Source organism: Chionomys nivalis, chromosome 17 (assembly GCF_950005125.1).
Source record: "Chionomys nivalis chromosome 17, mChiNiv1.1, whole genome shotgun sequence".
Taxonomy (NCBI): Eukaryota; Metazoa; Chordata; class Mammalia; order Rodentia; family Cricetidae; genus Chionomys; species Chionomys nivalis.
The window spans coordinates 1,886,094-1,912,541 of record NC_080102.1 but is presented as its reverse complement, the minus strand read 5'-3'; the positions used below and the strand labels follow the sequence as shown (position 1 = coordinate 1,912,541).

The 26,448-nt window shown below is 49.4% G+C and overlaps 1 protein-coding gene across 1 annotated transcript; it reads right to left on the bottom strand.

Annotated features, from left to right (window-relative positions):
* Positions 1-176: 176 nt before the first annotated feature.
* Kcns2 (potassium voltage-gated channel modifier subfamily S member 2) lies at positions 177-6,514 on the bottom strand. Its single transcript, XM_057791242.1, has 2 exons — positions 6,036-6,514; positions 177-5,435 (listed from the first exon to the last, which is right to left on the bottom strand). Exon 2 carries the CDS (start codon positions 5,390-5,392, stop codon positions 3,959-3,961), a length of 1,434 nt encoding a protein of 477 aa, XP_057647225.1. The 5' UTR covers positions 5,393-5,435; positions 6,036-6,514; the 3' UTR covers positions 177-3,958.
* Positions 6,515-26,448: the final 19,934 nt, after the last annotated feature.

Below are 26,448 nucleotides of genomic sequence, written 5' to 3'. Positions count from 1 at the left end.
CCACACACATGTGAACATGAACACACACATGCACACACACCACACACACATAAACCACACACACACACACACAAAACCAAACAAACACCAGTTCGGCCTTTACAGGCAACCCAGTCCCTTGCTTCCCAATATCCGCGTGTAATTGAGGAGGCTTAAGGAAGTTAGATAATTGTTTTCTGTTTAATCTGCACATCTGCAAGGCTGGCATCCTGACTACATCAGTCATGTGCCTCGTTCCAGAGTCGAGGCACAGTAGCTTCAAGCACAGGACTCAGAACAGTGCAGCGGAGAGCCGCCAGGATGCCACACAGTAGTGTGTTAGTGAATGTTAAAACCGACATTGCAAATACAGCGTTCTCGATGTTTAAAATTACAACCATGGAGCAAGTCATGCTGTTCACATAAAAGAAATACTGGTTAAACCTTCAAGTAGAGACCACACAGCCTGTACAGATCACCGCCATCCCAAAGTGCAGAACAAGCCATTTTCATTGAAACGAAGCAATAATTAACAGGCATTTCAGTGATTCGAGGGCTATGATAGGTAGAAATAACACATTTGGATATTAAACACCAATTACTACCTGATGAGCTAGGCATAAACTCGGCGTTCGACACGCCCCCTCCTCGGCAGCTAACCTGGGGAATGAGGACGTCTGGTGGGGAACACAGCCTCAGACCAGTGCGTCTGTACAATGAGCACGTGTCATTTCCAAACGTCCACCTCAGGTGCTGCGAGGAAAGCTCGGCCACTGTATCTGTCCCAGTGACATTGAACAGATCAAATGCCAGGAGTAAAGCTGCCCTTCAGCCACTAGCTGGACACACGTGAATGTGTGTGTGCACGAACATGATTGGGTGTGCATGTGTGTGCATGTGTGTGTGTGCACGAACATGAGTGAGTGTGTGTGTGCATGCACGTGTGTGTGTGCGTGCATGTGCATGTGTGTGCGTGTAAAAGTGTGTGTGTGCGTGTGTGAAAGTGTGTAACATGTGTGTGCGTGTGCGTGTGTGCATGAACATAAATGAGTGTGTGCATGTGTGAAAGTGTGAAAGTGTGTAACATGTGTGTGCGCAAACATGAGTGTGTGTGTGTGCGTGTGCGTGTGCGTGTGTGCATGTGTGTGTCCCGCCAAGGGATCACTGGTCACCTTGACAGTCTTGTGGGGGCACTTCATCTTTGTAGCCTTTCTTCCCAGCAACAGGACAGAGAATTAATCTGCCCTGCCCTGGTTACCAAGAGAAACTGCTGCGGTGAGGGCATTATCTAACATGGCCAACCAGAGGTTTTGCTTCTGAGCCAGCACCTGTGAACATCATATCTCGTTGTGGTGTGGTGGTGAGGGAAGGGTTCCCGGAGTCCCTGGCATCACTATGCTCTTTCTAGGGGAATTCACTGCTGTGTCCCCATCAGCTGGGGTGTCCTCCCTCAAGGTCTCCGAAACCACTGCTTGGAGAACTCAATGCCAATGGGACCTTTTCAGTTCAGAGGGGACTAAAAGTCTTGGTGGGCAAAGAAATATTTTTTACAAGTATACATACATGTATATATATATATATATATATACATATACATACAAGAAATGTTTAAAAAAAGACAGTCTCTAAAGCACTTTGGGATTCCCCCAAAGAAAGGCACCAGATAAAACAAGTCATTACCAAAAAGAAAAGTCAAGTTTTCCAGCTTTCGTACCCTTGTAGGTACCCACTAGAGGTATCTCTTTTTCGGTGGTAAACCCACTTATTTAGGAAAATCCTTACGGGAGTGACTAAGTTAGTCTGCCTCTTGCCTCATTTCTCCTTTGCCTCAGCTTCATGGTCATGACCATGGATATCATGTGGATACCATGCCTGACCTTGTGCCGTCAGCCTCAGCAGACAGAACAGTTCTCACAGGTTTATGCTATCACCTGCCTTCAGTGCATCTTCCAGAACTGAAGATACTAGCCAGCAAGAGTTCCGTGTGCCAACAACCCTGTCTTCTGTCTCCTCGGCAGGGTCCTCTAAGTCATCGCACAGCCTTGCTGCTTTGGAATCACACACGTAGGTGTGTCTGCATGGAGGCACTAGGAGGTTGCCACCCTCTGCCCTTCATGAAACTCCAATCTGATGAAAGATTTGAACCGGAGGCTCAAGGACATCAAGTAGCCAGTGCATTCACCCAACAAATCACCCACACTGTTGTAGCCATGACAACACTAGTACACAAAGCCCTCTGAGAAGATCCACTCCATACCCCATAAGGTGTGGATTATCCTTACCCGACTAAAACACAAAACGGACCAATTAAGAGGAGGTCCAAACTTTGGATAAAAAAGCCCGTTTATCTCCTTATTTAGATCGTAGATTCTTACAGCCTTGCCAAAGACTTAACAATAACGAAAGCCACTGGAAAACCATTGGATTATGTAGAGGATGATGAGAAAGAATTATCTTAAAAGGGGGCCCAGCTTCCCCTTCATAGCATCTATGCTGACTATCTGCAGAGGAGGAACACATTGGGAAAAGAAATAGTGCTAACCCTTCAACAAAGCTTAGTAGTCAAAAGGTTTAAGCTTTTTCAAGAATTTCACAGTCATTTATATTTTATGAAGTAGTAGTTTTTGGCTTTATAACTCTTTCTTTTCTTCTGGCCTCCCCACAAGAAAACCCTGCAATTGCAATGAAAATAAGAACTCCAGTGTTTCCACCTTGGGTGAGCCACACTGTCTTCATGCACATCTGTATTTTGAATACTCTTCTGCACTACCGGACTTCCACGGCACGGCAGGAGCTCAAGGCAATCAAAACGTCTACATACTATCCGGTGTCCTAGAAGCAGAGCTACCTAAAGAGAATTCTGCTTGGAATTAAAAGGGCTGTCCTATTATGAGCTTTCAGAGCAGGCAAGAAAATGTTTAAGCTACTGCCCTTGCTAGCAACCTAACGATGCTCACCTCACGACAAGGCAACACTAACCTCTTCTAGTTGAGAAAGACACACGACCTTATTCCTAAACATCTTTAAAAATAAATACTTGAAAAACATGCTAATACCAAGATACAGAAAACTTTGGTCAAAATGGCCTGGATTAGTAATCTCGGCCAGAAATAAAAGTCTCTATGATTCCTTCAGGAAAAATAGAGGCCTGACCATCAGTGAAAAGGTTTAGCCTATATAAAGTCTGTTTATAGCATCCTAGGGTTTGGCCCATGTTTAGTTAAAGTCCCTGTTCCTAATCTATCTGTTTAGGACAAAAAACATTCAGTCTTTACTACATGTGGACTGAATAACATTCTCTTATACTGACACTTAGGAGAGACACATCAATACACATCTTTCTAAAAACTGACTGGCATATCCATGCACATCACAAGGACGGAACCGAGGAAAAAGAAGATTTGCATTAGTTAAGTGTGCTTAGCTTTGCAATCTTTCTGTTTTGGTATGAAAATTAGGGGAAAGCAATGGGTAAATAATTGAGATTCTGTTTTCACAAGGTTGTGATCCGAATCTCACGGTAACCCTTGCTGACCCCATAGACAAATGTGTTTCCACCGGACAGAGTTGCCGGGGCTTTTTGTATAGAGTCCACACAAACAACCGCAGAAATGGGAGCACAGAAAACTCTACTCACAGGTGATACTAGGGCATCAAGACTAGAATAGTGTACACGTTGGACAGAGAGATCTGCATTCTATATACTCATCTGGCAGAAAGATGAACATTTTATGCCCATAATGCAAAGACCAGTGAGTGTCACTTCATTGAAAGGTGCAAAGGCATGGTGTTTGACACACCACCCTCTAAAAAAAGTGACCCTAAACATTGCAAAAGCAACCTAGGGCTCATATCCCATGCAGCTCTCCCTCTAGGGTCAGGATGACTCTTTATGTCATAACCCTACAGTGCCTGGATTGTGCCAAAGGCACAAGAGGCGGATCGGCAAGGTACGTTTGGCGATCACAAACCATCCCAACTAGTGTAGAGAATCATCTAAACTCAATTCACTGGGCGAACTCCTGCTCATGTTTGTCAGGCTTGCCATGAGGGATTTAACTTTATGGGCATAGTAGTCCCTTAAGTTGACCGAGGGGACCTCCTTCAATCCATCTCCAAAGTCACAGCTACGCATGGCGCTCTCGAGTTGCTTTTGGCGCCGGTAAAAGTGGGAAAACTTATTGAAGATCAAGGTGATGGGTAAGACCACCACTAGGATGCCTGCCAAGATGCAGGCAGAGGCAGTCAGCTTCCCGGCTGTGGTCTCGGGAACCACATCTCCGTACCCGACAGTGGTCATACTGACGGTAGCCCACCACCAGCAAGCCGGGATGGTAGCCAGGCCCTCGTTCTCCTCTTTTTCAATGGTGTAGGCCACCACAGAGAAAATGGAAATCCCCACTGAGAGGTAGAGCAAGAGCAGCCCCACTTCCTTGTAGCTGTATTTCAGGGTGGCTCCCAAGGAGCGGAGGCCAGTGGAGTGTCTGGCCAGCTTGAGAATTCGGAAGATCCTCATCAGCCTCAGGACCTGAGCCACCCTGCCCAAGTTAGCCAAGGTAGGGGAACTCTCCACCACCAGGTTCACCACTAGAGTAATGTAGAAGGGAACAATAGACATGAGATCGATAAGGTTTAGAGCATTCTTGAAGAACTTGAGAAAGTCAGGGGCCACAGCAAACCTGGCCACCAACTCGAATGTAAACCAGGCGATGCCAAAGTGCTCCACGATTTCGAACCTGGGGTCCTCACCAGGGTTGCCCTGGCCATCGGGGATTTGGAAGTCCGGCAGGCTATTGAGGCACATGGTGATGATCGATCCCAACACCACCAAGATGGAGAGGACGCTGAAGACCCTGCTGAGGACTGAGTAGCCCGGGTTGTCCAATGCCAGCCACAGCTGCCTGCGGAAGTTGCCCAGGGGTTGCCCATCGAACTTGGAAGCGTCGTTATAGAAAGCCAAAATCTCGTCAAAGGAGGACGTGGTGCTCTCCTGGTCGCTCTGTTCATCCCACTTCTCCTGCTCAGGTTCCACTTTGCGGCCGTGATAGCTATAGCTGCAGCAAGAGTCGATAAAGAACTCATTGATACCCCAGTACTCGATCTCCTGGCTGAAGGAGAAGACGCACAACTCAGCCATGACGTGAAGTTTGCCCGTGTGGTAGAAATGCAAGACGTAGGGGAAGAGCTCAGGGTTACGGTCGAAGTAGAACTCACGTTGGACGTCGTCGTAGTCATCGCAGAGTTCCAGAATTGCCTCTCGCGAGTGGCAGAGAAGCAGACGGCCCAGGCGCGTTTCAGGGAAGCGCAGCAGCGTGTGGGAACGCAGCCGTCTCTTGAAGCCGCCGACATTGATGCGGATCTCTCCATCCTCGACATCGGCCTCGGACACGTCCCACAGGCTCTGGCGGGTCATGCTGGAGATGCCCAGGAGCCCGCTCCGCGCGGGGGCGCTACACCTGTATGCGGAAGAAACCGCGTCTGTGTGAGCGCCCGCACTCCCCACCCCAGTCTCTCTTTTTCTTTCTCCCCACCCTCCTCTGGAGGACCCGATCCTCTCCAGCAGGGTCTCTGTGTGCGGTCTGACACTGGGGTGCAGGAATGATTTTATGGGGGTTGACCCCTTTCCAAGGCAAGGCAAGGGTGTATCTTTCTACGAGTACAGCCGGGCCTCCACCTCCTCCCCGGAGTAGCGCCCAAAAGCTCTGAGAGCCCATGGGGGCTGCGTGCTGACCTTGCCTGTGAGCAGACCAAGGAGACGCCCCCGCCCTCTCGCCGCAGACAGGCGGGACCCAAGCTGAGATGCGCACTGGCAGGGCTGGGCCAAGAAGGGGGCGCGGAGGTTTGGGAGGGGGCGGGGAAATTCACCGCTCCAGTCCGTAAATCTGGGCCCAGGGGGGAAAGGGTCAACTCAGCGTCCCAGGTCTCCAGCCTCCAAAGACCGATCCCCTTCCCAGCCCCCTCACCACCCCCAATCCCGCGCCCTACTGGCGCCGTGCCCCCGGCCGCGTGCGCTGCGCCTTCCCCGGGCTCGCCTTGCGCGTTCTGGAAGCGCTTACCTGGGTGCACCGGCGCCCGCGGCCGAGGCCGGCGGGAAACTTCCCCGATCTGCTGGCGAGCATCACCACGGTGGCTACCGCCGGCTGCCTGCGCGAGTGCGCGCGGGTGCGAGGATGTGGATGTGTGCGCCTGTGTGTGTGCCCCGCCACCGGGCAGGCGGGGTCCGCCGTGCGCCTCCTTTCAGTCTCGGGCCCCACACACCGCCGCCTGCAGCCGCGAAAGGCTCACAGGTGGCTGCGTGGCCCCGACGCTCGTGGATCCCCCCTCTTCCGATTCGCGCGCCCCTCACCCGCCAAGAGAGGCAGGAGCCCACGCCGCAGGCGCCCGCGGAGCGGGGGTGGGAACCGAGCCCGTGCGCCTTGCGGTGGGCCCAGAGCCCCGAGCCGCGCGGTGGTGCTGAACGGACAGCTCCGTGCGCTTCAAGCTTAGGGCTCAGCCGCCGCCCCAGACTCCGAAGATGTTCCGGGGCGTCATTCTGTTCCCCGGGCGCCCCCCAGCTCTGCACCGAGCTGACACCTTTCCTCCCTCCCTCCGCATCCTCCGGGGACAGCTGTTATTGCCAGCACCCCAGGGCTCAGGCAGAAGGTTGCCTACGATGACTTTCTCGCTGGATCTGTAGGAGACAGGCTAGGAAATGAGGGATGACTTCGGTATGTAGGGCAGATGGGGCAGCAACAGAAGGATCTATGGGGCTTCCTCTTTTAGAGACCTGAAGAAAAGTTTCCCACACCTGAAAATGGGGTTATTGGAAAATAGGTGTTGTCGGAGACGACGAGTTGAGCCGTGGCAGGGCTGTGGGTGGAGCAAGAGGCTGGGGAGGTGTGCACAGGTCCTATGGGCTTGTGAAGCAGTCAAGGAGTTCGGTTTGAGAATTCTGTGTGGGTACCGTGTATGCACAGGCCAGTGAGGTTGTGTGGACTCAAGGTGGGTGCTTGCAGTTCTGTGCGCGTGTGTGATCGAGACCAGTAGGAATTTCCGATGTCTGTGAACAACATTGACTTCTGATGGATGGGAAGACGCATGCAGCGTGCTGTGTTTGGATACGTATGCGTCAGTGTGGCATGCGTTTGTGATGTGGGTCTGTGTGCTGTGTAAACGGTGTGACCTCGGCACCGGTATGCTCATTCGCAAGACTTAGGGTCCTCCTACTGACCCAAACCAGAAAACAGACCCTTACTCCTGGGTCTCTGGGCCTGTGGTGTGGTCCTTGTTTTCAGATTGCTGGGTTCATCCTTAGCATGGTGCTAACATCTACATGTCTTGGTCAAAAGTCCTAGGATAATTCTCACAGGGTGGCTCCAGATTCCCAGGAAAAACAACAGCCACAGTGAGAAACATTCTCTTTGTGTGACTCTGAGGATCTCATCTTAATGGAAAACTGTTCTGACTCAGGCTACACAACAGCCTGGGGCTGGAGTTCTGGGCTAGTGTTTGCTAGGCATCTGTGAAGGTCTGGATGTTGATCCCCAAAGCCTGCTTTGGGCTTCCTCAGGGCGTCTGGATAGACTGCTTGGTCTGGTTTTGTGTGGGATCCCTGGATCCAAGTGTGGCTCATACTTGTGTCAACTACTCACCTTTGAGCATGTGTGATATGTGTGCATGGGCAAGTGTGTCCTCACCAAGAGGACTCTACACGCATGACCCTGAAGTCTCTGGGTGTGGGACTTCCAACAAAATCAATCATGAGGAGGAGGAATAGTGTGGTGTGGGCCACATGAGCTTCCTTTCTTTTGTTTGGTGTTAGAGGGTAGTGGTGGTGGTGGCAATGGTGGTGGTGGTGGTGGAGGTGGTGGAGGTAGTGGTGGTGATAGTGATGGTGGTGATGGTGGTGGTGATGGTGGTGGTGATGGCAGTGGTGGAGGTGGTGGTGATGATAGTGGTGTGGTGAGTGTGTGTGTGTGTGTAGGGAGTAGTCTGCCAATTGATGCCTGTCTCTGTGTCCATTTATTTGTGGTTACTAATTTTTCTTAAATGTTTCGGTTAGCATATGAAATATTTATGACGTTCTCATGCATTTACCATTTACTTTGCTCACGTCACCCTCTACTCTCCCTGCCTTACTGTCCCCTTTCCTGACCCAGTGTCCCCCTCTTTTTTACTTTTTGAGACAGGGTCTCTCTGTATATCTCTGGCTGTCCTGGTACTCATTATGTAAACCAGGCTGTCCTTGAACTCACGGAGTCTGCCTGCCTCTGCCTCCCGAGGGCTGGGATGGGTATGTGCCACCACACCTGGCCCCAACCATCTCTTTCCATGGGGGTCTGTTTGGCATAGTCTCACCTTATCCTCTGTATAGTCTGACTGGCTCTATCATTTGAAGTCCGGCTGGGCCGCAGGCTTGGGACTCCTGGGTCCTTCACCCACATGGTGTGCTGCTGAGACTTTGCAGGGATGGGTAGGTGGGCGGATGGATCGATGGGCGATGGATGGGTAGAAGGGTGGGTGGAAGTTGCTTTCACAGCAGAAGGGTAAGGGCTCAGGGCAGCAACTGTAAGCACCTTGGAGCTGACTTTTGGGGACCTTCTTTCTCTCTGTTGACTTCTGGCAACCCTAAGTCTCACAGCCACCTTTTGCTACAATCTGTGTGGTGTTGTTGCAGTCACTGTCCCCAGACACTCCCATTCCTTCAGCCTTGACTTTCAGCTCCTCGGTGCCTTGGCTCCTTGTGTTCTCTGTTTGTTAATCTTTTTTCCTGCTGTACTTTTGGGGGGGGGCTATCCTCCTAGGAATAGGACATGAGTTTGATGACTTTGGGGCTTTCTTTCTCTGCTTCTTTGTCTCACTCATTCCTTCTTCCTTTCTGATTTTAGGAGTCTGTTTATGGAGAAAGAAATTCTTCACTTTTGTTTCTTTGTCCCTCCCTGGGATACACCCCTCCCCTATACCCTTCCCACAGACTTCTGGGGCCCTCAGACTTCCTATTTCCCTATCAAGGACACTCTCTGCCACCCTCAGCTCTGCCCATCCACCCCCACTTTAGACACCCACCACCATCTTCTAATGTTTGCTTGTTTTCTCCACGTTCATTTCCTGACCCTTATTCTCCTCCATATCCCAGGCTGCATTGGAGCCCCTGGTCTGTACCTGCCCTTGGTTAGGTTTTCCTTTGAGGCCAGGGTCAAGGACAAAACCCACACACACCTTTCCCTGAGTTATCAAAGTGAATTTGGAGCCCACAGCGAGAAGCTGCATATCAGCTATTTCTTGGAAAGGCCAAGCAGAAGCTCCTGGACCTGGCAGATGCCTCTGCAGAGAGTTAAGTGTATGTGACAGGCAGAGCCACTTGTTTATTTCCCAGTCAATACACTGAAGAGAAATGGAGCCATCTCCCTCCTTCTGTGGAAGGGAAGCTGGTTTTGTTTATGGTTTATTTAGAGGTCTGAGCCCTGATCTTAAAATATAGCTGCCTGCTTCCCTGGTGGTATGTGTCTGGCTTGCCTGGGGAGATAGTGAGGGAGTGGAGGAGTGGGGAAAGGCATTCTGGGAAGGGAGCTGAGGGGATCCTGGGTGGTGACCCAGATCCTTGCACCTGGGTGACTGTCTCTCTGCTTCCCCTGCCAATGCAGATCTCAGCAGAGCCCACACAGCACAGACTCAGCTTTCCCCTGACAGGCGAGGGGGCTGCTTCAGCGGCCTGTTGGGTGAGCTGGCTGCCTGACCTACATTCCCCACTCTGCAGAAGAACCAAGCCCCATCCTTCCCATGGGCTCTGGGCTCTGGTCCCTGGCCCTGACGGAGTGGACAAGTCTCACTCAGACCTGTCCTGCTGGCCACCAGCTTGCCTCCCACTGCAGCCCAAGTGTCCCTTACAAACACAAGAGAGCCATGTCTTGCCTCCTAAAAATCTTCCAGGGGCTTCCTAATACACTGACAAGGGAAATCACTTGGCTGTCACTGTTCCAAGGCTCTCCATGATGCATCTCTGGCCACCTCTTAACCTTCATCTCTTTGCTGTCTTTTGTGACCTGGCGATATGTCCCCTTTGTCCCTGTGGCCTTTGTACTTATGATTATGACAGCTTCACATGACAGACTTTTTTTTCCCTTGTCATTCAGGGCCTGTTTAAATGCCAGCTCCTCAGAGGCTTGGCTTCCCAGACAACTTCTGTGAGCCCCCAGCCTGCTTCTGTCTGTGTCTTAGCCATGCATATATTAAACAGCTGTTGAATACCAATTAAGGGTGAGTGAACAGGGCTCTGGTTGCCACATGAGGTTGCTCCATGACAAAATCTTCACTTCACCTCCTCTTGAAGGAAAAGGAGAGATGCTTTGGCCAGAGAAAGAGCCAAGCTATGGAGGTCTGTCTGCAGCAAATGACTGCATCTAGCAATCCGTGGCTCCCATGATGCCTTGGGCATTGAAGCAGACCAACTGACCCAGAATCCCTGGCTTTTTCAGAAAGCTCCCAATGGAGCCCAGATTGCTAGCGTTAGTGAAGGTGTCCCCAGAGCTGTGTACCATGAGCCTGCACCCCGAGGTCAGCTCCGAGAAAAGTGCCTGCCTATGACACAAGCTCCATGACTCTGTACCGTCCTTGCCAGTCAACCCTCACTTGCTGAAGGGCTCCTTGTGCCTGCTGGTCTTGAAATTCCTAACCTTAGAGAGAGTTCATTTGCAATTAAAAGTAATCATATTTTGTTTTTCTCCATAGACAAAGGCCGGCTCCTTAGGCTCTTATAACGTTGACAGTGGTAATGAGGACTGAGGAGGGGAGAGAGGTGGGTTAAGTGCTTGCTATATGATCATGACGACCTGAATTCAGTCCCCAGAACCCACATGGAAATCCAGGCATGGGTACCATGCACTTCTAACCCCATCCCTGGGGAGGCAGAAAGAAGAGACCTTCAGGGCTTGCTGGCCAGCTGGTCTAGACTAGTCTGTGAGTCATAGCTAATAAAAGACCTGGTCTCAAAAACCTGGGGAACGGCAACCAAGGTTGACGTCTAGTCTCTGCATACATTTGCATGTATTTTCACATGTGGACACATACACCACTCTCTGAACACATGCACACACGTACATGTACAAAAATAAAATAAAAATAAGGACTAGGGGCTGGGGACATGACACAGCAGTTAAGGACATTGCCTGCTCTAGCAGAGGATCCAGATTCAGTTACCAAACTCCAGTCAGTCCCAGGGGATCCGACACCCGCTTCTGGCCTTTTGCAGGCACCATACATGAACATGGTATACAAACATACATACAGGAAAGACACTCATGCATGTAAAATAAAATAAAATATTAAAAGGACTAAGGAGAAGGCAGAGATTTACAGAGGAAGTCCTGGGTTGGAGGCAGGGCTGGGAGAGATGGAGGGAACAGGCAATGGAGACTCTGAGCTGGAAAACTCAGGAGCCTTAGGCCTTAAGAAGGCCGCTGCTGGTGAGGGAAATACACAACTGTGTAGGAAATTGGCATAATTAGGAAAAAAGTTGGGGATCATGGATTCTATGAAGTTTTGCTGCGTATTATGAATGCAATTGCTCACTAAGTGTTCTCTCAGGAGAGAGCAGCACATATGTATGAGGCTTTTGGGTTGCTCCTCCACACAGAATTAGGGCTTTTCTTATGAGACTCCTTCCTAGCCTTTTGAAATTATCCCCAGGGGAAGCCCCTCTCCAGCAACAGCCCCTCCCCAGCAACAGCCCCTCCAGGCTGCCCCTTCCCCAACAACAGCCCCTCCAGGCAGCCCTCCCCAACAACAGCCCCTCAGGCTGCTCCCTCCCCAACCACAGCCCCTCAGGCTGCCCCCTCCCCAACAACAGCCCCTTCAGGCAGCCCTCCCCAACAACAGCCCCTCAGGCTGCCCCCCTCCCCAGCAGCAGTCTCTCCAGGCTGCCCCCTCCCCAGCAGCAGGGGGCAGCCTCAGGGCTGATAGGCAGGGGCTGCAGTCAAGGAGTGCTTAACAAAAAGGGGAGGCCCCTCCACACTGGGCCTTGAGGGTCAGGGTCTTGTCCCTCAGGCCTCCTCTTCCAAGCCCCTTCTTCTAGGGGCTCTCTCTGTCAGCCCCACTGCACTGCTTCCTTGGCCACTTCACTGAATTTTCCAGAACACCCTTGGGCTAGAATAATTAACAGAAGCTTGAGTTAAGCTCAGACTTAAGATCACCTGCGAAAAATTAGCAACATAACACCATGGCTGCAAAGGTGGGCGCCTTCTGGCTCTGCCCTCCCCTGCCTCAGGGTCTGACCATCTCTCTCTTCTTCCAGACACCCAGGATGGCTCCTCTCTCTTTGCTTCCCACTCCTCCTCTGTCACTCTCCTTCTACAGGTAATTCACAGAAGAACTGAAGCCTCCAGCCCTTCCGCTGGCAGATCCTCTCAGCCTGGAGAGAAGCCTAGATCAGGATGACCTACCATTCCGCTCTTGTAAATGCATAATCAGGTGGCAGCTCCGTACCATCTTCTGTGGCAGGTGACTGATGGGGGGACATGAGTTGAGCGTGGTGGTGGTGGTGCTGGCGGCGGTGGCAGCTGTGAGGGTGGTAGCTGTCATCATCGTAATTATCGTGATTGTCGTCATGGAGATCATGATGGTCATGGTGAACACAGCGACAGAGAACAACCAACTCAAATGCCTGCTCTGGTCCTTTCCAATCCAACTTTTCCAGCCAGGGTGCCTGGACACCCATCTTTTCTATGGCTAGAGTCTCTCATCTTTATACCTATGACAACCCCTAATTCTTGATTATTGTGTGTTGGCAGATGCAGCTTGTCTATTTCCCAACCTCCCAGACCCAAAATAATCACACAGAAACTGTATTAATTACAACACTGTTTAGCCTATTAGCTCAGGCTTCTTATTAACTAACTCTTACATCTTAACCCATTTTTATTATTTTATATTTTACCATGAGGTTCGTGGTTTACCAGTAAGGTTCACAGTCATCTGTTTCCTTCGGTGGCTACATGGCAACTCTCTGACTCTGCCTTCTTTTCTCCTCTATCTCTGCTTGGAATTCCTGCCTTGCTCTATTCTGCGCTGCAATAGGCCCAAAGCAGATTCTCTATTAACCAATGGTTATAAAACATATTCACAGCATACAGAGGGGAATCCCACATCAATTGTGAAAATTAAAGGAGCCAAGTCCTGGTGCATTGCAGCTCTGAGAACACCAGCCATAACTAATGCTGGTTGTGAGCCTTTTGGGTGTGTTCTGCCCCATAAGGTCGCTGCTCACCCCTTGGCTTAGCCTGGGTTCTGTTGTTTTATTTTCTTTTACTGATGCCTACAAAATGAAGTCTGTTTAGGTCCAAACATGCCTTTGTAGTTCCAAAATCTGCCTCTTAACTGTCCCAATGAGGGTGGGCTGACTGCTATAATGAGGCCCCCTGGTCCCAGAGGTTTAACAGAATGGGTTATTTCTCACTCCTCTTATAGCTATTGGGTCATAGCCTTCCATAGTGATCCCGGGACCCAGCTTCAATAGCCCATGAGTCCTTTCCCCTGAGAAATCACAGAGAAGCGTGGTGTGAGGTAAGTTTAGATGCTTTTGAGGCAAAGTCTAGAAGTGGCAGACTTCACTTTATCTGTGTTGCTTGGCCAGACTTCAACCATTTGCAGATAGTAACAGTAAAAGAGACAAGGCGGTTCAAAGAAATTGGGGGCAGCATCATGCTGCAGACGGATAGATGCCTTGTACCTTTTTTTTCCCACGTGGGAAGAGGGGACCACAGAGCTCCTATTTCTCAGCCTTAACTGGAAGAAGTTCATAGCCCAGGGTGCTCTCCCCCTGGAATCCCTGAGCTGGTTTGGAGGAATGGTCTCAGCCTTGACTAGAACTTCATTTTTCTCTCTTTGGTGTGATGTTTTCCACCATGACCTTCTCCACATGTGGAGAGGCTGGTCCGGACTCTGGGGTGGAGCAGTAGGGAGTTAGACAGTAAGGAGTCAGTAGGCCACAGTCTGGCAGCCAGACTTGGAAGCTACGAAACCAGGACAAACACACAGTTGGTGCAAGATGCCCAGTCTCACTGCCTAGGCTGACCAGAGGGTAGCATCAACGGTGGGGGCAGGTGCTTGATTGAACTGGTTCTTCCTGAACAGACTGCATTTCTATCTTCAAGCTACAGCTGAAGGGAGCTTTGAAAAGACTACGGGGAGACCCCACCAACATCCACGCAGGGAGTGGGGCTCACAGGCAGAAGTTTGTGTCAGGATTCACCCAGATCAAGATAGAAGCCTGAGTACCCAGTCTGAGGTTTCTCCCCTCCTCTTGCCTTGATCTGGACCCCATCCCTGCTAGGAACTTGGAATCCATTTCAGGGAGGATTCGCTTTCTGCTCATTTTTCCTTTACCATGCCCAGATGTCTGCCTAGAACACCCTCCCAGGTCCCCAAAAGTCAGCTCCAAGGTGCTTACAGTTGCTGCCCTGAGCCCTTACCCTTCTGCTGTGAAAGCAACTTCCACCCACCCTTCTACCCATCCATCGCCCATCGATCCATCCGCCCACCTACCCATCCCACACCCTGGATGCCTCTGTGGGCTCCTGTTTCCATGGTTACTTTCAGGGCCTGAGTCTGCTCTGGGTTTGCTGAATGATTCCCTTGCTCCAAGCTGTTCCTCATGACAGCCTTCCTGCTGGACCCAAACCCTAGCTCGCTTTCGAGGTCCCACCCTGCGTAGAGACCCCCACCCACATTGCTCACACACCTCTCAAGGTGAACGGTTTCTTGGATTAAAAATAAACCCCAAAGTTCTCCAGTGTTTGCCAGTGAGTCTGTCTGGAGACTGCCATGGGAAGTCAGATAGGGTTCTCAGAGGTAGAGAGAAACTTGAAAGAGAGGGTCCCTGGCAAAAATTATAAAAGCTAGCTTTTATTGGATACTCATAAACCAGATGCTGTCCTGAGGATTGACATCTAGGAACGAGGTTAATTCATATGGCAGACCTGCGGGGAATGCACTGTGGTTATCTGAAGGGAAAGAGGCACAGAAAGCTTAAGAGCCGTGGTTAAGGATGCAGAGCTAACCAGTGCAGACTTACTCCTGGACGCCGTGCCTTAAACACCATGCTCCCAGCTTCCCTGCTGCCATTCCTCCAACCTAGGGATTCTGCAATTTTCCCTGAATCATTTTTTTTTCTTTCAAGACAGGAGGTTCCGGAACACCTCCCCAGCACACAGCCCTGCTCTGAGAAGGACAAGTACCGTATGTTGAGAGTACCCTTTCCTAATCTAGGCCTCTTGGGAACAGCTGCCAGCAGCACTAAAGCTTGGGTGGGCTGCAGCTGTTCTGGGGAGGAGTCCCTTGCCCCCTGGACCCTGAGTGGGTCTGTCTGGACTCTGGAGGTTTCTTCTCCAGGGCAGAGTCAAGCAGGAACTTGTCCTCAGAGGCCTTCAGGAGGGTGGGAAGAAGCAATCCCATCAGATAGATACCCAGCTGAGGGAAGACACAAGATGTCCCTACGAGTGATAGAAAACCAATTCACACTCACACTCTTCCCTTGCAGCCAAAAGATGAAGTTAATTTTTCATTTCTCTGCTTACGTGAAGCCCAACTAAACATAGGCATCCAGGAATGCAAACAATGACTGGATTTTCTTAATTTAGGGCAGTTTTAATTAAATCTTGCTAAAATGACAGAGGCTTGGATATTTTTATCACAGTGGGAAGCTGTATGATTTGGGATAGAGTGAGGTAGGGAACATGATGCTAAAACACCCACCTCAATTCAGATGGCCTCCCAGGCCAGCCCCTGAGGGACGGTTATTCTCATTGTCCTTGCTCTAGTCAGTCTTAAAGGACTCCAGTTCCTCTGCACTGGACTCTTTCTAAGTTGGTTGAGGCTGGAAAAAGAAACTATGAAATGACTTGCTGGAAGAGAGGTTTTTGCATTACAGGAAAAAAATAAAGGACTTATCAGACAATCATAGCGCAAATATTAGGAAACCAACCTCAGAGCTGTCAGAGGGAATCTCATGTCCCAGCACTGAGGACGTGTCCATATTCAGGCTTTCTCTATCTCCAGGGCCCTTGACACGATTAACCTTCGCTTGTTTCTTCCATATTTGGAGGGACGGTGTGACTTGCTATGGAAAATGACTTGTGACTTGAAGTGATGTGTCATGTCACGTATGGGCTGGCACGTCACGTATGGGCTGGCACGTCACGTACAGGCTGGCACATTTCATTGTCAGAGTGAGAGTTCCATGCTCTGCAGGGGAATTCCCTGCAAAGAGCACCTGGATCCCTGTGTTGCCCTGCAGAGATCAGCAGCCCTGAGTGAGATAAGAAGCAGCTTGAAAGAAAAGCTAGGGGTAGGTTCTATCATCGCTGAGAGTTGAGAGCCAGTTGGTGGTTACATCCACCGGGTCTCTCTTCTCATGAGGAATTCAGTCTACGATGCTGTTTTGGTGAGCATGGTGCAATAAGACCACCTTATTTTAATTATTGTACATTAGATTATTTTGGACTTTCAAAAATCATCTGTCCAGTTTAGTCTAGAACAGGGAGAAGCTTACCCTCGCTGAGGCTAAGTAAAACTGGCGGGAAGTAGATATAACCTCTTAGGTCACAGCTTGCATGTCAGCAACGGGAAAAAGGCTGGGAAACACAGACTCCCAGGGAGGGCTACGTGGAAGAGAAGAAGGAATGAGAAAGTGTCTGAAAACCAAACAGTAATAAGTTTCTCTAGGGGTGGGGTGTGGTTCTGGGTCTCGTGCTGCCTAATGTGTGTGGAGCTCCGGGTTTAGTTCCTGGTCCCACACCAGACAAAACAGAAGTTTTTTCTGGGTGATAGGCTGCATCAAGAATGTCCTCGTTACGACATTGAAGTTGCAGTGATTCTGGTACAATAAACGGATGCAGCATGGTAGGAGATGTTCACGTTCAGAAAGTTCTGAACTATGAGCCTCTTCCACTGCGAGCTGCTGCTTCTCCTTTAGCACACCCTTCCGTTGTCTCAGAATTCGCTAACACCGAGCAGAAGAGGAAGAAATAATGTGGAATACTCTTATAGTTCCTGCCTACAACTAATGCAAAGTCTATCCACCGGTATTTCATTAGTCAAAACCCAGTCACATGACCACCTCTAATGCCTGGAAAGGGTGGGAACCCAAGGAAGGAGAATCAGGCTTGACAAATCTTACCAGACTATGTGATAGGAGGTTTACATTCTTCCAGAGTTGATTTAGGCTGTAATCTCATAAAAAATGAGCCACTAGTAAGGATACAGTAATGGTGCTTGAGAATGAATGACGGCAGATACACAAAGATAGCACTGCTTGGAGGAGTGCACAGGATAAGGTGTAGAGACAACGTAGAGGAAGACGGTGGGACCTTGGGGGTGACAGTAACGCAAGCATCTAGGGCTGCCTGGGAGAGGAACAGCTGGAGAACCGCATAAACGGCTGTGCACGCACGCTTCAGCATTGCCGGGACATAGATGATGATGACAAGTAGACCCAGCTCTCCACAGCTGACATCCTGGGGACTGATGAGTGTGATTTTTGCCTAAGGTACAATCTTCTACTTTTTGGATTAAGGATTAAAGTAATAATCATAGTCCTGAGCCACAGAAACACTTCCTGGGATAACTAAATCTTTGGCTTCTATACTAACAAGTGTCGGTGAATCAGACAAAAGCAATGAAAAGCGGGGAAGGTTGAAACAAGCAGTGGAACCTGCTCTGACATCAAAATTACTGTTTTACAGGAGAACATGGTTTTCAGCTCCCAGAAGAGTAGACTCAAATGAATATGGGGCCTTGCGGCCTGGTTAAGTGGACAGCGTCTACAAAAATCTCTTTTTCAAACTATATGTCAGTGTTAGATACAGTCCATAAAGACACAATTACAATGTGAAGTGTCCTACCCTGCCCACCTGTGTTTGACCACTTGTTGTCTGAGAGGTTGTGAGAACCTTTAGGAGATGTGACTGGAAGGACTGAATCACTAGGGGGTGGACCTTGCGAGTCATAATCCGCCCAGTTCCAGCCTTACCCTTTGCTTCATGGTCTGCTGAGGTGGACAAGCCTTGCCACAGACTCCCACCGCATTGGACTGTATCCCCTAAAACTGTGAGCTAACGCACAAACCCATCTTCCCGTAGACTATCAGGTGTTGGCTCACGGCACCCTGAAAGCACAGACATGAACGCTGTTTTAAGAAACGCGGTGTTTTTATCTAGGAGAGAATCAACAACAAACACGCAAACACTACTTCAAGTTATTGGCCCGTTGTGACAGGGATCAGTTGCCATGGGGACCCACCGGCACGGCGTGGGGCTGCTACTGTGAGACTTGCAACCATGTTGCCTTTGAATCATATGCATTAAGTGCTGCTCGAAATGCAAAACCTTCACAGGAAGGTCCACGCAAGGAACCCGAGAGAAGGACTTTGAGCAATGTTAGTAGTTCACCGGGAGGTTTCAGGCGTGACGGAGGAAACACCATGAGGTATTGTGCGTGCTGAGGATTTGCAGCTTTAAAGCCAGCAAATGTCTGATTTAGTGGCTGTCCATCTTACTGCTCCAGAGGGAGAGCAGCCAGGATTTATATAGCGCATCTGTAACTAGAAGTGTGTCACCAGCACAGACGTCTTCCCGTGCGGCTGAGGGAGGAGGGGCTGCAGTAAAGCCTCCCCCAGGGGAGCCATAGGAGCTAGCGAGGATAATTAGAAGTACTCGTACCAATCCTTGTGGGAGAAAGATCAGCGACCTTCGGCGATGAGGGACGGCACAGCCTGAAAGCTGATGTTAGACTGGGTGGGCTTCCTCAATTTCCTTCATTGCTGTAACCAATCAAAGCCGTTTGACTTCCCTGTGAGCAAGGTTGACCAGCACAGATCAGGCTGCCCTTGAGGGATAACTACACCTTTAAGCAAGACTCATAGGTAGTGGATGGAGCCACAAACTAGGGACGTCTGGAGAGTCCTAACCCAAAAAGCAATTCCTACTCTACTCTGCCATCTGCAGGAGATGAAGGTGAAGGCCAGGGGCACATAGCTCTTCCTGTGTTTTCGCTGGGAGGGAAGCTGAGCCATCAGTGTCTCAGGGTTTCTTTGCACCAAACAATGCTGAGTCAAACAACCTTCTAAGATTTTCCAAACCTCTCTCAGCTGCGTGGTTAACAACCACCAAGATATCCCATTATCTCTAGATCAGGGTTTTTTAATTTCTCCCCTAATATCCAAAATTAGAAACAATATGGAAAAACTTCAGAAATATGAACATAGAGAAAATAAATAAGACTGATTCAAGGGCTTATATCTAAGTGAAATCTGATCCCTGAGCCTCTCACTTGAATCACTTATTTCTTCCTGGGTGTGTGGCACTCTCGAGCTAAGGAGGGGACCTCTGTGTTGGGGAACACGAGTGCTTTCTCTACCACCCAGCTTGGCCCAGAAATCATTTCATAGACGAGGTGTAGGAGATTGCCCTGAGCTCAGACGACTGGGAATGAGTCAGAAGAACCAAAGGGCACAAGGCCACAGAGTTGTGTTTTTTAAGCCTTAAAGTTGAACCACATGGGTTGGCGCGTGGGTAACAACAGGACAGAAAATCTAGAATTAGAAAATTCAATTTGCAGAATGCTGTAGCTGAGTCCTAAGTGGGATTTGGAGATTGGCTGTTGGTCGCGCTGGTCTGTGGCGCTCTGGGTCCCTGTTTGTATGAAGTGTAGGTGGGGGTCTTACTTGGCCATACAGCATGGAAGGAGTTGGTGGTGGAGTTGCCTTGGCAGAGAAGAGAAGAGCAGGCTGAAGAGAAGGGGATAATAGAGAGTCAGTTTCTCTGGGGCCTCCCATGCTGGCAGAGAGCTCATACAGAAAACCAAACAGTTGACACGCTGGGTACATCAAGGCTGCCGCGGAGCTAATGGAACATCATGGGATATCCTGGCCTCCTCTCTCTGCACGGAGCCCATTACAGCTCTTGCATATCATGAGTTGGTGCCTGTGGACACTTCCTCTTCACCACTAGTAATTGAATTCTTCAAGGGACATGAGCAATACTGGGTTTCCAGAGCGTCAGCTGAAGGATCCCAGGCTACGGGGCTTGGTCAACCGTTTAAGGATGATGGACCCTGTGGGAGAAAGAAAAGCAAAAGAACTCCAGGTCACTGGTTCTTTTGTAGTCTCGAGAAGGGAAACTAAGTTAAAGAAAAAATAGGAGTCTGCATAGCAACGGAGACATTCTCTTTCAAACTTAAAATTGGGTCATACGGTAGGTGACACGGTTGGATAATAGGATCGTGTAACTAAATTCAGGACTGGCCTAGAAAAAAAAAATTGCTAAAACAGAGCCAGGTTAGCCTGATTGAAGGTCTCGCTTGCTGAGATTCCTGGCCATGCACACTTGTTTATCCAGCCTATTGTCTAAGCAGAACAGGAACCCACAGACTGTTTTATAATGGCAGTAGGAACTTTGCCAGCCAGCGGCTGGCTTTGCATTATTTTGTGATCTAAGGTTTTGAGGAGGTTGTGTCACCAAGGTCTGTTTAGAATGCAAATGATTGCTTAGTCTCATAAAGGTTTTAAGAGTGTATTTTAATCATCGAGTCTTCCCCTAAGCTCAGCATCATATTCATGAATAAATTGTGGTGCCTTTGATTCGACAGAAATTGGGTGGACTCGCTGAATTAATGCACTTTTCTTTTCTTCTGGTCCTTCTCAGAACCGTGGCAATGTGCACTGCCGTCAGCTTTGTGAAATGCAGATGAAGTATAATTTCCCAAAATTGATCTGTTCAACATCACTGAGTTTCAGCTATTTGCATTCTTATGCCAGAATCAAATTTAGCTTATTATTATTGTCGTGGAAAATAATTATAATCCTTTAATTGTCACAGTGCTTGACAATTTAAAAAATTCACCAATCTTCCTTAGTTCCTCCTTTATGCTAACCTTGAGGACTAAGCAGAGTTGGGTTATCACCCGGCCTCCAATCCCAAAACTAGTCTTTGTTTCCAGAGGGATCAACTGAGGTTCCCAAAGGCTAAGTGACTTTCTCTAGCCAAGGATGTCTGCCCATCCCACGGTCTGGCCAAGGTCTGCAAGGTGAGCTCAGTCATCTTTAGTGTGTAGTTTACTCTGGGAAGGACGGATGTGGGCACACTTCCCGACAAAGGGATAACACCCATGTGGCCCTTTTCTCCTCCCATCTCTGGGTGATGCAGATTCTATCTGGGGGTCTTGAAGTCCAGTAGGGCTAGATTCTGACTAAACAAGCTTCTCCTTCAACCAGCCTGGAACTCCGGGCCTCAACTCACAGCACACACACAAATACACACACGCAAACACATTACATGTGCACATTCGTATGTGCCAGCAGATGCTAGCTCCTCTAAATGCAAAATCCGTAGCAGGCTAAGAAGAAAATGCCTCTTTCCCAGCAGTGGCTATTTTGGTCTTTAAAATCAGCCCCTGCCACAAGGTCATGACAACTTGCTCTTCATATCTAAACTTCGCAATGCCCGAGTCCTTGACTTTCATTCCCTGGTGGTTCTCACTTGCTGGTGGTCTTATACATAGCATTTGGTTCCTTCAGCCCCTGAGCCTCTCTCTGCTTGGCATGTCCTCCCCCGCTTCCCCCTTTAGTGATCCTTTTGCCCAGAAGATATTAGCAATGCCCTAGGACTGTTTCTATTCGGTTCTTGTGCTTCCCCAGCATCTCGAACCCCGAGTGGGGTAGTATGGGATGGCCAGGTATCAGTGGTGTGCTCTTCTGTCATACGGCACTGCTGGGAATCACCTCTGCTGCCAACTGGTCCAACTTCCTTACAGAAGGGGATGTTTCCATTTTGTGTGTTGTAGGATAACTAGATCAAACATGCCTGAGTATCGATGACAGACACTCCAGAAAGAATCAAAATACCCCACCAGTTCTCTGGAGAAATGGCACACCACCACACACACACACACACACAAGCCAAAGACTTGGAGCCTTGAAACCGATAGTCTGGAGGCAAATATCTGGTTCAAGTTCAGGGAGAGTGAAGCAGACCAGCGGGTCTCAGTCCTTTCTCCCTCTATCTCATGTTCTCAAGAGGACTGCATACCTCCAAGCTATGTCTGAGGAAGGAAAAGACAACGGCAAACTTTCCCTCCTAGCTCATTGGTTGATAATGAGTCATATGACCACTTCTAGCTGCAAGAGTTGTTGGAGAGACGGAAAACAAAAACCCAGCATCCTTTAACCTTTCTGAGTCCCTACGACTGACACAAATAAGAGAAAGGGGAATAAGAATGGAGGATTGATTTAATCAGATTTAAAGGGGAAAACATCCAGAAGGAAGTCTGTATCCTTCATACCCACAAGACTTTGGGTCTCTCCCAAAGACCAGGTGCCTACTGTGTGAAACATTAGAATGCATGGGCCCATAGAGATATAAACATTCATTCAGCAGACACACGTCAGGCTGAGCGCCCATCCGAAGCTGTGCAGAGGTCATCCTGGACAGGAGCGGTTCTGAATGGCAAGATGCCAGAAAGGAAGGTTTCTGTGAGCTGAAGGCAGTATAAGATGTTACTAGGCTGTGGGGTATCTATCTTTTAACTCACACCTGAGGGCATCTTTCAGATGGAGATAAATTCCCTGCAGTGGTAGAGTTATCACTCCACATCACCACATCACCATCATTTAGCACAGGCTTACTGTGCCCCACTGAGTTCCAAGGACTCTAATGGACGCTCTTGGGTGATGTTTTCCCATGCAGAACATCAGCAGTGAATTCTTTGGATGTCTTAGCCAAGTAGAAGGTAGACTAAGGTTATGGGAATTTGCAGACTTTCCAAGGACAGAAGGCCCTTCTGAGAAAGCAGGGCCAAGAACAGGGGTTCTGGTGCCTGACAGCCCTGGGTTCCATTGGAAGGTTGCGCTGCAGGCACAATCATAGGGCACAGCAACAGGGCCTCCTTTTCCCTGCCATCAAACTGGGAACTGAAGAGATTAAAGAGTGGCTGGACAACAGGGCAGACTGTCTGCATTCAGAACTTGTCCTTGACTTGACCGTAGCTTTTATGTGATCGGCTTGTGAAGTTCTAGTTATGTACGGCTCTTGTAGCCAGCCTGTTATATGGGCGGATGAGAACCTACTGTCAGGTTTCAAAGCGGCCACAGGGGGATGACCTAAGTGACTTTGCTGTGTAGCAGAGGAGCAAGACGGAGCATTCTAGCAAGAGGACAGAGCTGGAGGCGGCGGTGGTCACTGTAAACAGAGGGGACACATTGGAAAGGAATAACGAGAAGAGGAGTCCCCAAGTTCAGTCTCTAGCCCTTGCCCTAGAGTTTATCTGACCCCCTAAACAGTGCACACAGAGATCTGGAACTGCCACCCACGTAGCTGAATGTGAGGCTTCTGTTCAACCAAGTCATTCACTGCTGAGAAAATATAAAGCAAATCTGCATATATCCCCACAGCCACTCTGGATGGAAGAAACAATTTCTACCACTTCAGAGGTGTTTGCAGCCCAGACAGTGGGTGCCCAGGTACGTCCTCTGGCTCTTATCTACCTGTGCTATAGTATCGCAGCAGCTCTGCCTACAGAAACCTGCTGTTTGTGCCTGAAGCAGGCCAGAGGGACACCACGGTGAGTAGGGGTCCCCAACTCATAACAGTTACAAACAGTATCGTTATTCCAAAATAACGAGAGGAGAGGTGGCTGACTCCAGACTCTTGCCAAACCCTCCCAGTAAGATCAGTGTCTTTTAGTGCCCACCTCTCACTGGCTTTTCTCTCTTCCACCACACATGCTTCCCGGATAGCATCTCCTAAGATCACCTTGAAACTGCTTGCCTCTAATCTCAAGGGATGCTTCTCCTAAGATGCTGGGGCAATCTAGGCTCAGATAATAAAGCATGGCATCTAGGGTTGCCAGGTAACCTCCTATCCTGGACTTTGCCTGAGCCCTGGAGTCAAGGGTAGTCATAAAGGCAGGGTCTGGTGGATGGGTTGTTTGGGAAGGGAGGACTTGGCTGCTCTTGGCCTCTCTCAAGAACGAGCAGCTGAAGGGGCAGCGGAGTGACAGACTGATAACCCAGTTGTGAATTCTCTTCAAAGGAAAGGTCAGAGCCTCCCTGGTGTCTTCCGCCCAGTATGGGTCTTCCACCTCAGCATCGGGAAGGGGCCAGCAGATGCTGGTGTCCAGGGGTTCTGCTATGGAGAACTGGCTCCATGTCCCTCCTAGGAAAGAGTGACTTTCCACCTGATGAAGTCCCCTCAGGTTCAGAGGACAGACAGACTGCTCCCAAGCACATCCCCCTTCCCCAGATGGCCCCAGCAGAAACAGCTCTCAGGGCTCAGGATAAACACTCCAGGGGAGACAGATGACTCAAGCCGGCTGAGCTCACCAGGAGCCGGCTACCCCCCGGGGTGGCTGGAAAGCAAAACTCTCTTGATCTACAGACAGGCAGAGAGCCTCCTTTATGGCTTTTCTCTGCCCTCCAGGGACACAGAATTTTGCCTTCCTCACAGAACCCATCCCCACCAGGCAAACAAACCAATCACAGACTCCAGAAGGCTCCCGCCTCTTCAGCTCACTAAAGGAGATGAGTGAACAGTGTATCAGTCACTGGGTCTGGCTCAAGAATGCAGGTCCCAGGGAGCCTCTTCACAGAGAGATGTCAGTTTGGATAAAGGATTCAGTTATATATCCAAACTTTTCAGAGAGTTGGGTGGACCCAGATTCAGATCCACAGTTTTCTTCTCATCAACATCCCTTATGCAAAAGGCTGCGACTGTAACAAACCAAGGTGTCTCATGGGTGCCGTAGGATTAGAGGGCTGTGTTTATGCAGCTGCTGTGCAAATCAAAGCTGCATTCATGCTAATGATGCCTGGGGAAAGGCTTGAGCAGCAAGGATAGTGTGATCCCTCCTCATGATATATCCAACAAAGCATCTTCAGACGGGGTGTTCATGGCTCCAAGGGCACAGATCATGAGAGAGGCCACCAAGGGGAGGCTATACTGCCTTCTTGACACAGCTTCTTAGTAAGCCTGTAGAGTGATTTCTATTGCATCCTGTTAGTCAAAGCAGTCAAAAGACTCACCCAGGTTCATGAGGAGAAGACCCAGCCACCATCTCCCTAGGGAAGAGTTGCAGAGATCTAGAATGAGTTGTTGTGGCCATTTTTGGAAAATACAATCTGCCATTAGACATTTCACAGATGCTGAGGGGCAGGGCGGTCCTCAGCTGATATCTGAGTTACAATCAAGAAAAAAAAAAAAGAGCACTACTATTTTTTAAGACAAAATATTAACAGAATTAGACTTCAATTCAAACTAAGATCATTTGGAAGAATAGGGATAATGAATAGAGACTTTTATTATGGCAGATTTACCAGAATCGACTGTGAAAATCATAATGAAAATGTACAAGCCATAAGAAAAATGTTTCTCTTTTGTTCAGAACTTTCTGGATAGGGCCAGCTGTGCTGGAAGTACACCAGGAGAGACCTGGAAGGGGCCCCCAAGTCAGGCCAGACCTTGGCTGTTGGTAGGGACTGCCGAGGAGGAGGTCAGGGCAGATCTGGCTAGAGTGGAAAGGACAAGTCATAGCAGTCTTCTAACCATCACCTGCTCTCCTGCACATGGTCTCTCACCAGTGACACCTTAGGGACACGGACTTGAGGGCCTGTGAGTCTCCTATTCTACCTGGTGCTTCAGCAAGTGAGTCAAGGGCTTGCAGACCTTGGCCTCTTCTTACCATGGTGATGCTAGAGACCATCTTCTGCAAAGGCTTCTCCACACTGGGTACTCATGCCCGTCCCCATTGCTCTGGCTTTCTGATAAGCCTGCATTGTGAGTTCCTGTAGTAAGACCTGGAGTCCCTGGCGAGTGACCTGGATGGACCCTCAGATCATATAGACTGGAATGTGGGGAAGCTGCCCTTTTTCACCTTACCTTCCACAGTCTCAGGGTTGAAGCAGGGGAGTGGCCTTCATGTTAAGAGAAACCATGAGACTGCATTTGGGCTCAGAGAGAAAGAAAACTTTGATTAATGGGAGTGGAGTTCCAGCAGTGATACACATTTAAAAACTGATCCTAATTCGGCTTCAGCTCTCTGGGCAACAAGACCAAGAGAACTCCTCTCTCAGCACCCAGTCATCTCCTCTCTCCTCCCAGATCCTCATGGCTGACATCCTATGTCCTCTGGGACTCATCTGCCTTTCCATAAACCACACCTCCACCTCCCACACCCCAATTGACTGCTGACCTCACGGTGATGCTTTGACCACTTCTTATTACGGATTCTGTGGGTTTGGAGGGCAGTAGGTCAAGGCTCCCTGTCTTCTCTTTAATACATTGTCGTGGTGTTCTTTTGTAGACACCTGTAATGCAAGGCCCACAAAGACCTCAGCCTCTAAGACTTACAGTGCCTCTCATTTTGTCGATTTGTTTCACAGGTTGGAAAACTGAGGCCCAGAGAAGGGAAGAGGATTTTCTGCCAGTCTATCAGCACCTCTAGTAGGAC